The 14,320-nt window shown below is 43.2% G+C and overlaps 1 protein-coding gene across 1 annotated transcript; it reads left to right on the top strand.

Annotated features, from left to right (window-relative positions):
- The first annotated feature begins 7,110 nt into the window (after positions 1–7,110).
- klf11a (Kruppel like factor 11a) lies at positions 7,111–11,557 on the top strand. The gene is made up of 4 exons (XM_061242407.1): positions 7,111–7,291; positions 8,819–9,064; positions 9,547–10,333; positions 10,827–11,557. Exons 1-4 carry the CDS (start codon positions 7,241–7,243, stop codon positions 11,126–11,128), a joined length of 1,386 nt encoding a protein of 461 aa, XP_061098391.1. The 5' UTR covers positions 7,111–7,240; the 3' UTR covers positions 11,129–11,557.
- The last annotated feature ends 2,763 nt before the right edge of the window (positions 11,558–14,320 follow it).

Here is a 14,320-nt window from a genome sequence, read left to right as displayed (position 1 = left end):
GGTCTCCTCCTCCCCCGGTGTGAAGGCTGGCACTTCGTGTTTAGGAGTAGAACTGCAAGTTATCTTGACCCTCCTGAGCCAGCAGTGGGGCGCGTACGTAAGCATGACTGTACATAGTTTTCAAGTGTGACGTTCCAAATTTCGGTGGAATTGGAAATGCCAAATTCTACAGGAAAAGAAAACTGAAATTAAAATATGTCCTTTGTACTTCTTGGAAATTCCCAGTCCTGCATCTGGGTATTTTAGCAGCATGCCTACGTGCAATCTATCACTTGTGTATTATCAGTGATTAAAAAGTGAACTAACTGCTTACCGCAGAACGTGTCAAGGACAGATGTACGATGAGATGGGGCTCTGCTATGCTGATATGACTGAGAGGAGCATGCCTTAAAGCACTGAATGTTCTGTAAATACAGAAACAGAAACAAGAGGGCTGTGTGGCCCAGCAGTGTAAGCCAGAAATATTTATATAGTTGGGCCTGCATGGAACTAGGTTAGCCAGAACTACCTAGGTGGATATTTACAATTGGGTGTGGTCATTCAGCCAAGATAAATGGATGGGCCAGGATAGTATTTAGGTGGCTGTGGCCCACCCTGGTTCACCCATACCAGTGGTGTGGCCCTGGCTGCTGGACTCAGTGGGCTTATGGAGCTATGGAGAGCTGGGCTACATTTTAACCGGGCAGCTCAGACCTTGAGTGCTGAACCATCTGGTCTTTCCTGCTCGCTGTAGCCCACGAGAGCGTTGGTGTAACGTGGCCCCGTGTGACTCTCCCAGCCTACACTTGGCTGCGGTCCCAAAAGTTACTATCAGAGAATGGCACGTAGGCCATTCACATAGGCAGCAGTCTGACGACAGTAGGCTTATTACAATGAGGAATGCTTTGAGCGCCAGACTGTCGACAGGTGTAAAGTTCAGGAGTGTAGCCTATCGGCCAGTCAAGTGTGACACTTTGATGTGTCCAGGCCAAATTCAGCCATGCACATTAGTTATGTAATACTGAACATACAGCACTTGTGAGTGTCAGTGAAATTGCTTAGTAACATAAATTCAGAGTGTGTTTACCTTAAAATGGATGAGAAATTTCAGTCATGGCTTTTCACATGCAAATAGGGCCTATCATATCTGTATTTTATACAGCCTCCTTATCCATCAATTGGAATGTCACATCGACCAACCGGAACCAAGTCAATACGACCCACTTCCAGGAGAATGTCATGTTGAACCATCCCTCCAAAGCAATCAATGCAAGCATCTTGCAGGCCTATTCAAAATGCTCTATATTGAATGATGCTTCTTGATTTGTGGTCCCAATGATTCATACATTCTTACTTAATACATTCATTATTGCCGAGGGGCAGTGGGTGTATTGGGTTCATAAATATCTGTACATGAGTTTTTCCAGGTTGATAATAATATCTTGGGTAAATAGCATTGGGCCAGACCTACCGGTGGGAGGAATGTAACTGTTCCGGTAAAGCTAAGTGACCGTTTTTCTTGTCCTGTGCTTGGGGATTTTTAAATTAGACTTGGATAAAGGGCACTAAATGGATGTGGCATCTTCAATGAAGGTTTTTCCTTTCACCTTCATTAGAAATGTACTATCCAGTCCCACCCTCACAGTTTCTCAGATTGAGTGTGCTGTGGAAACCACATGGATCAGACATGAAGACCACATAAAGCCAAGGAATTACCCAAAACAACAGGTGAACCTCATATTGGCAAAGGACAAAACTCAGATGTGTGCATATTTCCCTGCATATCCTGCCTACCTGCTATATTGAGTCTAATATTTGTCAGAGTAGCATTTCTGGTTGCATTAAAAAGCATTCCCTTGCTTCCTGATACCTCAACAGTAACCACTGATAGATTAGATGTAGCAGATGTGTGTAGAGAGCTGTAATTCAGCTGATTTGCCTCCCTGAACACTGACCGATGATTAGTGTTTGTGTAGAGAGAAGGGCACTAGGAAGCAGCATGGAATTCGACCTCTAAGGGCCTTGGGACTACTGTAAATATTCACATTTAAGCCATACATGTCTTTTTGGCATTAACCCATTGAAAGGACAGTTCAGGTTGTTCTCTACAAATTATCAGTAATTTAACATCCTGTTATGATCTCCAATCGATTTTATTTTTTTTTTTTTTTTTTGGGGGGGGGGCACATTCAAAAACCGCTTGTTTTTCTAATATAGTCCAGCTGCTCGAAACCAGCACACACTTAGCCAATCGCTTTTCAAGGCTGTCCACACCAAGGTTCACCATAGGTCTATTTTTCTCCTAGTACAACCTAAGCTGCTGCAGAAAATACATTTTCCATTCCATAATTACATTTTCCCATAGGAACACACTTGACAGTTTATGTGAGATCACAAAATAATACTCTTTGCACATGATCCATATTCAACACCCTGCCCGCCTAAACATTCCTGTCACCCGTGCTGAACCAGTTCCCCGGGAATTCCGATGCTGTTTTCCCACTTTCCGAGAGTATTTGCGCCTGTGGCCCAGAGCTCCCTGCTCGGACTCTTCACACCCTAAAGCCAGGCATGCGCCCCAGATTCCAGAGAATCGGAGTGCTTGGAGGAAGGGAGGCGGGAAAAACCAACAAAGGTCACACGGATGAGGTCACAGCACTTACGAGCCATTCCCTACAGCATCTGCTGCAGCACCTCAGACATTCACATGTAACCCATCAGCACAGCACACATGCAAACAGGCATGGGGAATGCCACGGGTAAACAGATACACCAGCATGTTTAGCACACAAAAATAAGTTGAGCCGACCGGAATAACGTTGCCCAGCTTATGCTTGAGGTCCTTCTTTTTCATGGCTTATTAGGGAAATTCACTGCACACAGGTTTTCAGCGAAATATACACACTCCCAATATTATACATTAAAATATGTACCCAAAATGTATAATTCTCCATACCATGTACAAAAAAGATAAAGAAGTTAATGGAAGCTATTTATCTCAACATCAAATTGTGCAGTAGAGGACCTTGCCATCACAAATGCATTGCTTGGTCTCTGGGTCACATCCTCCTTCAATAAAAGAGATGAGGAGAGGTGGCTGACTAGGGATTCTTCTTGCTCTGCTGATTCTATATGAGACAGGTTCATCACTTTTCAGGGGTGGAATGCCTTCAAACCATATCTTAGAGATTCCCCTTTCAGCCGTGAAGGACAAATGACTACTTGTCATCCAAACCCCTCTCTTTTCTTTACTCAAGGACACCTATTTCCAGAGAATGCTAACATTGAATCTTCCTGCCCACGGAAACCCAGCCATGGCTTTGATACATGTGCTGTGGTTTCCAAGACAACAGCCAGCCAATTAGTAGCAAATGTAGCTGTATGTCAGGGTATCCTAGCATTTCATATGCTCTTGCAAATGCTTGCTAATTTGGATCAGCCACTTTTCCTCCATCTTTTCATGACCCAAACATGATGTCCAGACATGAAACGAGAACTTCACAAGATAAAATGGCCTCTGCCTATGTTTAAAAAAAATGTTTTTAGCCATGTATTTTTATGACCCAATCATATGGTCAATTTCTATTTCCAGCTACCTTCTCGAGGGGATCTTCTCAAAACTTGGAAGGTGGAAAGTGTGCTTTTTTCTGGAAAGGATTGCAGTAAAAATGGAATGAATCCAAACAAGAGAACTACTATACTGGCCAGCTCAACCTGGACCCAACACCAGTGAGGTTTATCAGGACATGAATTTGAAGGGAAAGGGGCCAGTGAGGGTCTTGATTGCTGCACCTGTGCATATTACAGTAACCCAATGAACCAGCAACACCCTGCACTCCTGATCTAGATTGTTCCAAAACTGACTATGGGCAGGGGTCACGTGGGGTGATGCATTCTGGAAAATGGAAACAACATTGTAAAGAGAGGGAGGGTTTCTGTTGACAGGATAATCTCCATTTCATCACTCAGAAACAATTAATCTGGCCAAAGATTTGTGACATCACAGCAACTGCACAAACTCCTGGAACAGTTTAGCTGGCCTAGCTGGCAGCCTGCAAAGTGAAAAATAAGTGAAAACACCATGAATGCCTGGATCAACAATAGGCCATGGCACAAATGGAACGGCCTAAAAAACATTAACACTGTTATATTTACATTTATGTTCTTGCTGTTTTTTGGTTTTATTTTGTTTTTCAAACAAAAGACTTTCACTGCAATATCATTAGTTATGTAGCAGTGTTAATTTTGCAGTCTCGTTACTTATTAGACTCCTAACCTCACTCTCTCAGAAATAAAGGTGTGAAAATTGCCTAAAAAGGTACAAATGCTTGTCGCTTGGGCGGTCCCCTATAGGTACAAAAAATAGAACCCCGAGCCAGCAATATATATTAGGTTTTTACTTTTTTGCTTGGAAAACACTTATTTGTACCCAAAGAGAACATTACTGTACTTTCAGGTACATTTGGGAAATTTGATCCTTAAAGAACAAAATGTGTCTCACTGTCACTTCATTTCTGAGAGTGTACAGTGCTATGAAACTTACTTATTACCGTGAATGCAATAAGTCTTCAAAAGTACTGGGGATAGGCTTTCTAATAAACCTGTGCTCAGCTACTTTCAGGCAAATAAATCATTGTGTAGGTGGAATTCAAATTGGAGTGATTCCAGCCAGTTTAACCATTAACCTATAGCAAAACGTTGGCTAAAACTGGCTAGAACCAATCAGATTACAGGGAGTCAGTCTCAAACTGTAAAAGACAGGTTGTCTGGGGTCATGACTGGCAGAATTCATAAATAATTCTTAAAACCGCAAGGAAAAAATCCAGGGCTCCACACTGTCCTTAAGTAACTAGACCAAAGAGGCTATATGAGACTTTACATCTCCTTTCCCAAACGACACTAAAGTATGACTTTATGCACAAGGGTGTAATCCAATATCAGTCACATAAGTTCAGCTGTGGGCTTTTAGTACGTTTTTTGTGTGTGCATGGAATAGTCATAAGTTTGCCACTAGCTGTTCCCATTGCTAAAGTGAGGAGGGGGTGTGTATGCGTAACCTTTCCTCCAGTTCCAGCTGAGTTATTTGCCCCTCTTATTTAACACACAGACAGCCCCCCTCCTCCCCCCCTTTCCCTCTCTCTTTCCTCTCCAGCCCCCCTCCCGGCGCTCGTTTGCATTGCACAGCCGAAAGCTGCACCTCTCTTGAGGTCAAGCTCATGCTCTTACTCTAGCTGTGAGGACGGCGCCCTTCCCCTGCCACGCCAGAGTAACGTCACCACTCAGTGCAGCGCTGGCAGGTGCACCACTAGGCAGCCTCTCAGGGCTTTTCTTCGAGGACTCCCAAAATGAATTTTTAATGTGGGAATGAGGAAAAGGATCGCTACAGCCCCTCGCTTGGGCTAATTTGGCACGGAGGAAAGATAGACCACAGGAACACACATTTGAAAATGTTGTGGCCATGAATTTATTTGCCGTGGTGAACGCACAGGAAAAGAGGATTGTCAGCAGCATCAATGGTTCCACAGTAATTTATATTTACATTTAGCAGATGTTCTTATGCAGAGAAACTTGCGTTCATTTGAAATAGCATCCATTTATAGAGATTTACTGAAGCAAGTTGGGTTCAGTACCTTGCTGAAGGGTACAACAAAAGAGCCCAACCTAGGAATTGAACCTAGAAATTATACTACACTGCTGCCCAACCAAAAAAGTTCACATCACGTGATATTATTCTAGTTTCTGTAAAAAACGTTTCAAATGAGCAACAGTTTATTTCACCACCTCATACAACCCAGGAAGTGTTTTGAAATTCTTGGTTGGTGTGAACTGCGAATTGTGTGCGTGATTGTTTCCGCCATGCAGGATTTAAAGCATTTTCACTGGCTCTGTTCTCAGGTCCCTGTCAATTCAGACAGACTGAAAAAATAATTCCTCATGCTCAGTGTATTACATACTTACATAAATGTCTTTCATTGTTTGTGAATAGGTGAATGCTTGTGATACCACTGTTAAGAATAGAGTGTTTTGATGGTTTTGATAAATAAAATACTAGGTCCTGTTAAAGGGTTAATGGCCAACTGCTACAAAGAGGCAAAGACCAGCTCCCTTCAGTGTCAAGACCCCACCCTTAAATTCCTTGAAGGATGGCTGTTTACAACCTTCCTGCAGTGGAGTCATTGGGTTCAATACCATCTAGGGAGATTGGTTGGGATGAAGGGTGGGAGGTTGCCTACCAGTTAACCAGCTCCAATGGGAGAGCAGCTTGGGACATGTTTTCAGGCATAAAGATAGGATGTTTTTATTTTTTAAGTAACATTAAGGTCATGAAACTGTTATTTTATCAATAACTTTACACAAAGCAGACTTAATTGCTAAATTATTTTGCTGTACATTTCAGTTGCTTTTATGAACATTTGTGCAATGGGCAGGCTTTGTATGGTTTTTGGTGATCTGTCAGTATTTTCCATCTCATGTTATAGAAATATAAATCAATTATCTGCATACACAATTGTTTTATTTGATTTTGTGTGTCCTTCAATCTGTCTGCATTATTTCTTTACAGATTGAAGATAAACCCCACATCAACAACTGCAAATACATTGTATACTGTGTACATTATAGCCTATACTGTCCTTTATTATGGTTGTAGTTACTATTGTTGCTGTGCTGTTATTTTTCTTTCCATTGTTTATTTTTCGAAGCATTGACTGTTTGTGTATCGCTTTCAAAAGGCGAAACAATTTCTCAGGGATGGCATGCCACTGCGGATAATTAGGAGTTCTTTGTTGTTGTGCTAGCAGAGTGTGCAGGGCTCCCTTTCCTGGTATTGCAAGCCAGACGCGTGCTAGTATCTCACGATTCCGCTCGTTCAGCGCTACGACCTTTCCCCTAGTTTTCCAGCTTCGAGTTCACCGGGTTTATTCTGACACCGCTGACTCCCCCGGTACGCCCTCCAACAGCCACGCACCCTATTTCCTCCAATAGCCATGCGATCATGCGTTGATCACGCGCTATCTTTGTTTCTATTGGATAACGTATGATACACCTTTGTTTTTGATTGGTAGCATGTTGCCACCCGCCAGAGTTCCCTGAATTTTGTTTTTCTTTTTTTTCACTCTCGTCGCTGATTCACACACAGCTGAGGTTAGACTGTGCTGGTGAAAGCAGTTTCACTTCTGTGCTCACTGTTTACAGGGTTTTCGTGGTGACCCTGTGTTCAGTCGCATTGATAATTGACAGTTATTGGGGGAATTTGTTCAAAATGCTGACTTTTACGTCGCGACATAGTTCGGAGATGGAGGAGTCAAGTGGGGTGAGTTTAAAATACTGGTGTAACGTATATTTTAGTAGGCTCACAAGCTGGCATGTTAACGCTTTTCATTTGGTATCTGTGGACTTCACGCCTGTGTATTTAGCTTGCTACATTTGCTTTTGTTCATATTTTGCTAACTTAACGTTAGACTACTTATTATGTAGGTAGTCTAGCTTCTAGCCTGCTAAACTACTAGTTAGCTAGCTGGTTTCATGCTGTGTGTTGAATTAGAACATGTTTTGCATGTTGCCTTTAAATGTCTTCTTAGGTATTTACAATGGGAAGTTGCAGGTATTAATAATGCTATGTGTTGGCTACCTACCAACCTTCTGGTTCATGTGGTATTGATTCAGTTGGTTCACTGTCCATTATAGCTAGCCATGACTTTATTCTTGCTAGCCAGTCACATCTAATCTGCCATTTTGTATCCTTTGACCACCCCATAAACAGAAATAATTAGCTAACCAGCTTGCATTTTAATATGTATGTTGCTATTTTATGTACTGTGAGTAAACATAAAATAGCCACAATAGCATGTTCATAGAATATAGGCAACTGCTGTATAAATATGAACTGACAACAATCTAATTTATAATAACAATAATATATGTCATTGACAGGTTCAGATTTTTTTAAATAAAAGAAAATTCTCAGTCACTACATGGTTCATACAGAACCGTCTGATGCGTGACACGAGATAACCTCTTTTTTTTTTGCAAGCAATGACATCATCTTTTGTGCCATTAAAGAGATCGAAAGAGTAACGTTAGATGGTTTCTTTGTTGCTGTCAACGTCAAAATGTGGCGGTCAATCACTTGACAATTATTGCAGTGCAGCTAACGGTAAACGCTATTGTAGTTGTTGGGAGTGGTTTTAGGTCACAGCCAAAGGCGGGCGATGCCGAATGGATGACTTCCTGGTGTTTGTGCATTCGCTGCCTTTGCAACGGTCTCCGCACGGACGTCTAGCATTGGGGGCGCGTTGGTCTATATTTGGCAATGGGAGGTTCCTTGCGCCGCAGTCGTTTGCTATATGAGACTTTGGGTGTAGCCTCGAAACCGCCTGCACTGTGTCGTGGCCCCTCAGAGTACCTCGCCGTACGTGCAGTTTAGCATTTAGCTGATGATGGGAAAGAATTTGCTGGCTTGCCCCTCCTTATCCGAGCTTGCAATGCATTGCCTTAGCCCCAGTTTGCAGCTAATAGAAGGCCCCGTTTTTGTCATTTGTCCTGACACTGCATTGTCTTGTACCCCACTGATTAGTGCTACTTGAAATCATTGTAAAATGCTTCAACCAGTGCATATACATTTTTCCTGCAAAATAAATAAAATAAAGGAAGAGAAATATATATCCACTTTTTTTCTTTGTGATAATTCAATGATGACATCGTTTCAGATGTAATTGTCTGCGGTAATAGGCCTTGTGAAAACCCCACAAACGCATTTGTGTGGAATGACTGCAGCCCTGAATGGACGTGACGTTGCCACCAGTGTCAGTAACGCGCGGTTGCCGTTTTCCCTCCTCAGACGGATCTGATGGACATCTACGAGTCCATCCTGGAGAGGAAGAGGCACGACAGCGAGCAGTCCTCCTGCAGCGCGCTGGAGTACCACGACCTGGAGGCGGCGGAGGCGCTGGTGTGCATGAGCTCCTGGGGTCAGAGGTCGCAGAAACCCCGCCCACTCACCCCCACCTCCGACTCCTGCGACTCCCTCCTTCAGCACCCGGACCCCACGGAACCCCCGAAGGACTTTGTTTCCCTCTCCTCGCTGGTAAGCGAGCTACTGCTCCTTCTTATCATGTCACCTTCCCTGATATAATGGGCTCATTCCAATCCCTTATTTCCCCCTCACTATGACTTAGAGTAACAGATTGTAGTACTTTCTTAAATGCATTTGCGTTTTTTAATCCGGCAGATTTTCATTTCATTTTGTTGCATTTGTTAATGTTAATATTCCCTGGCCTACAAACTAACAAGTGTTTGTCTATTAGCCATCCAGTTTATCCAGTTAATTATCAATTTTTTCTTTAGAATGTATTGGGACACAAATGGGACACAAATAAGAAAAATGAGATTCATAATGTCTTTGTGACTTCGTTTAACTCATCCTCCCTCAATGTATTCCTGTTTAGTTGTACTTGTTTTTTCCACTGCATAATGTATGCTTTTCCCCTGCATTAATGGCCCATTGTGGCTGAGTGGACGGGCAGATGAACAGTGCGCTCACTGTGTTTTTCTCTGGTTGTTCTTCAGTGCATGACCCCGCCTCACAGTCCCAGCTTCACCGAGAGCCCTGCCGCCTCCCCCGTGACGGTGGCAGGGCAGAGGCCGTGCCCAGCCGTCCAGCGCCGTGCCACCCCTCACGCCGGACTCCCGGCCACGCTGCCCTGCAGAGCCATGGCGACCAGCGTGATCCGCCACACGGCCGACCGCTCTTCCGGCCGCCACATTCCCCCGGCACGGACCGCCCCCTCCCCCCCCCGGCAGCCGCGGAGCCCCCCTCCCCCTCCCGCCCTCCCCTCCCAAAACGGCGGAATCAAGAAGGAAAGCGTCCCCCCTTCATCCGAGAACGCGGGTTCGCCCCCTTCCCCCGCCGGCACCCCGCTTTCCCCGCCCCCCATGGCCGGCCCTCCAGTAATCTGCCAGATGTTCCCCGTGAGCGGCCAACCGGGCGTCATCTCCGCCTTCATCCAGGCCCAGGTGCAGCCGCAGGGCGGGGCGAAGCCGATACTCCGCCCGGCCTCGTCCCTCCCGCATCCCTTCCTGGTGGGCCCCGGCATGCCCCAGGGCGCCGTGATGTTCGTGGTCCCCCAGCCGCCCATGTCCCAGGTCCCTCAGTGCCAGCAGACGGTGGTAACCCTGGGCAACACCAAACTGCTGCCCCTGGCGCCCGCGCCGGTCTACATGCCCTCGGGGCAGAGCACTGCCGCCCCCCAGGTGGACCTGTCCCGCCGGCGCAACTACGTCTGCAGCTTCCCCGGCTGCAGGAAGACGTACTTCAAGAGCTCCCACCTGAAGGCCCACCTCAGAACTCACACAGGTAGAGTATACCTTTCCTGCTGAGAAAGGAACATAATCCCAAGCAAAATCCCAAGAGTGCCATATGGGACTCTCTACCTTATACCTTTTCAACCAGTCAGAATGACTGCTATACTATTGTTTTGAGCCCCTATTAAACCCCTACTGAACCTTCTCAATTTTCCCAACCAAAACCCCTTGGAGCCACCTCATATTGGGCTTGGGGCTTAAGGGTTAATACATATTCAGATTGCCTTGACAAATCATTGTCATTTATTTCATTGAAGTATTGTGTAAGAGTTCAGGAAGTACACATGTAAATCACTATTGCAGAGATAAGAAGGTTGTGGTTTGTTTTGTTTTTTTTTCTCCTATGAGCTCACCAAAGCTAATTCCTCACTCCCTTTGGTTGGAACAGCAATGAAGTTGAATTTAATTGAATTTGGGTTCGTGACCTCAGGTTGGCGTCACACGGAGTACCAGGTGATGACTGTGTTTGTCTCCTGCCCATCTAGGTGAGAAGCCGTTCACCTGTAACTGGGAAGGCTGCGACAAGAAGTTTGCTCGCTCGGACGAGCTTTCCCGACACCGCCGCACGCACACGGGAGAGAAGAAGTTTGCGTGCCCTGTGTGCGACAGACGCTTCATGCGCAGCGACCACCTGACCAAGCATGCCCGCCGTCACATGACCACCAAGAAAATTCCCACTTGGCAGGCCGAAGTCCGTGACCTCAACAAAATCACGGCAGCCTCCAAGCCACCGGCCACGCCCGGAAACCTGCTGCCTCTCAACGTGTTTACACCTGCCTCAAACTAGTTCACCCTCATCAGCCAATCAGCTGCCTCAGGACTGACCTCTCACCAATCGCGTTTGCGAATACAAAATTAAGGCTGCTACCAGTTCATGGAAAAATAAAAAAGACTGATCTTGCACTGGAATCCTCTTTTTTTTTCTCATTTGTACATATTTGAAATGATTTTTTTTGTTTATTGTGTTTTACAGACTGTATGCTCAGTATTTGCCAAAGCCTTGTATAAATGGTCTTACTGTTTGACTGTCTTTGTATATTTGTATATATACGCATCTATATATGAATGTAATGTGTGTTTAAATGTATCATTTATTTACAGAATATGAAATATGATGTTAATGATATAAAAGTCTGTAAGTGATCAGTATTCTCTACTGTGATTAATGCACACTATCTCATTTTGCATATTATTTAATAAACATTTGTAACAAATACTTTTTGGGTTCATGTCAGTACTGTTAGTACGGGTAGTAGTCACATTTACTTGGATTTCTGAGGATTACATGATACATTTTTAACATAATGATATTATAACTTCCAACATAAATGAACATCCACACACCACATGTTCAACCACACAGACTAGTCTAATGTGAGTGTGTTGCAGCTACACATTCAGAAAAATCTGAAACCGCAATCTTTAGAGAAACATATTCATGTATTTTGCTTTCACATTCGTTCTAGAATTTGTTCAGTCGTGTTCGCTTTTCTTTTGTGCATTTGTGTTGGATTGATATGACCAGTTGGTGGCAGTTTGACTGATGTTAATTAAGTTAATGGAATTATGTGGCCAATTGCTGTTTGTTGCAGACCGAACTAACCACTCATCCAATACAACCCATAAGCCCTATGGCTACCAGTTGTTAATGGGTCGAACAAACAAGAAGGCATGAGTAGACCTATATTTAAATATATTTAATTCGTTATGGCAAAAAATAATATCGATTTTGTTTAAAGTATAGTCTCGGCCTAGTCCAAGCACATTGATATATTACGCGAAATGCTCAAGCCCTGTCTTAAACCTAATACAAAGTGGCAGTATTCTCGTAAATGGTTTAAACTTATAATTATATTCAGTCCAGGATGACCTCACAGACGTCTTTGTATTTTAAATTTACCATCGACACCTAGTAACAACATTACTCGAATCAGATTACAGGAAGAAACACGGTCGGGGGCGCGACCAATCCGAGACGGCGTAGAGCTGGAAGATGCGGTTACGAGGTTCTGACTGGTTAGTTCATGCCCGCCCCCCTTTGCCTTACTGACCGACATTCGAAGGATTAAAAAAAAAAACCCAGCAGCTGCATGCTTTCAATGAGCCCCTTGCTTCAAGGCGCGGCAGCGCAGCATGGTAGTGTTTTGTGTGCGACAAAATACACTGAGATTTACTTCAGGTATGGAGCCAGTGACATCCATAAATAGAATGCAAGCCACCATCAACAAGAAAACCTCCCCCCCAAAAAAAACTTTCACGCACGAAGCCAGATTTCTTTGAGATGACAAAGTACTGCGGGCGTTATATAACCAAGTCATCACTACCTTCCTCAGCATTGACCTAAATGTTATATAAGCAGGCGTGGCTCTCGAGGTCATCCCACATGTAAATTGTATGCAAACTGAATGAAAACATTTCAAGACATGCTTAAAACAATATAGAACCGTTTTGGGTGAACTAAAAATATATACAAATCTAAGCTCTTTGCATGTGATAAACTTCTTACAGGTATTGACAGTAGCCCGTATTTGTGGCTGTTTAAATTACATTACATTACATTATTGACATTTGGCAGACGCTCTTATCCAGAGCGACATACAGTTGATTAGACTAAGCAGGAGACAATCCTCCCCTGGAGCAATGCAGGGTTAAGGGCCTTGCTCAAGGGCCCAACAGCTGTGCGGATCTTATTGTGGCTACACCGGGATTAGAACCACCGACCTTGTGTCTACAGCCTCTTCAGGAACAACATGTTGTTAAAACATCAAGATGTAATAGGTAAACAAATGGTGACAATGTGTAAATAAAAAGGTTCTGCTATTGATGTCATTTAGTTTTATTTAGTTATCAGTGTATCATGGTTGCATTAGGCTACATTTGATAAGAATTCTGATATACATACATATAATTGGGGGTCACATAGGCTACTGCCCTCTGTTAGCCATTGTTGACAATGAAAAGGATGCACCTCCTTGTTCCACAGTAGCACAACCTGTCTGTAAATGGTCTGTGTTGTGTGTATACTTGGCCTATATTGCTCTGAAAATATTAGTATATAGTATAGTTCAGTATAGTATAGTGGAACTATTTAATTAGGCTGCATAATGTGAAATTTTGCTAAATACGCTTATGAGTATTTACATGAATAATTTATCCCATGCATCACATGAATAAATATGTTTACATTTTCCAGCAGTTGTGGAATGTGATTCTCATGAGTCCACCTAAAGTAGGCTATCCCTTTTTTTATGAAATTGTATTTGTGTTTGCGACTAGTCTCTGGCAACACAGTCAAATTACAATATATTGTATTTATTTCTGTGCTTCTTGTTGCTTCCATGTAAGATTGAATTTCTGCAGATTACAACCATAGAATATTATATAATAGTTGCATTTTGCTGAGATGGACCGAAGTGCAGGTTAGGCTGAGAAAATAAATGTGTATATTTGACCACCCTCCAAAATCAGATGTTCGAATAGGCCTGTATAAAATTGCCATTGAGCTGTATTGTACATACAAAAATGAATAAAGTACATTATTTTTATTTTAATACAATAGCTATAAAATATATTTTTATTAAAGAATGCCTCTCATTATATGGATGATTTCATGAAGTTGTAAATACTGACCAACAGACGCAATCCCTAACGAAGAGCAGTTTTAACTTTATAGCTAATATTCAAATTGATGTTGAAGCTCTGGATTTAAGTTGTAAGAAACTAGCAAGCTTACATTCTTTGTGGTTACGCTGCCGACTACTGGCTGTAGTGATAATTGCACTTCGTGGCTCACTTCTTTTATGATAAATGCGTAGCCAGCGCTACCTACAAATGGTCTACAAATACCTCCGAAATTAAAATGGTAGTCAGACTCATAACGTACTCCTCGACAAGGAAAACATCTCGGAACGAGACTAGAAAGATTCCAGCTTTCCAGCCTTTTAATTGGTGTTAGTAGTTGCTAAAATAGATCCAACAT

The sequence above is a fragment of the Conger conger genome, chromosome 5 (assembly GCF_963514075.1).
Source record: "Conger conger chromosome 5, fConCon1.1, whole genome shotgun sequence".
NCBI lineage: Eukaryota > Metazoa > Chordata > Actinopteri > Anguilliformes > Congridae > Conger > Conger conger.
Note: the sequence above shows the minus strand (reverse complement) of the source record. Positions and strands in the feature narration are given on the sequence as shown.

Excerpts from the sequence above, each read along its gene's own strand:
- klf11a (XM_061242407.1), top strand. The coding sequence starts at position 7,241 with ATGCTGACTTTTACGTCGCGACATAGTTCGGAGATGGAGGAGTCAAGT. Across the intron at positions 7,292-8,818 it reads AGATGGAGGAGTCAAGTGGG|ACGGATCTGATGGACATCTA; the intron begins GTGAGTTTAAAA and ends TTCCCTCCTCAG. Across the intron at positions 10,334-10,826 it reads CCACCTCAGAACTCACACAG|GTGAGAAGCCGTTCACCTGT; the intron begins GTAGAGTATACC and ends CTGCCCATCTAG.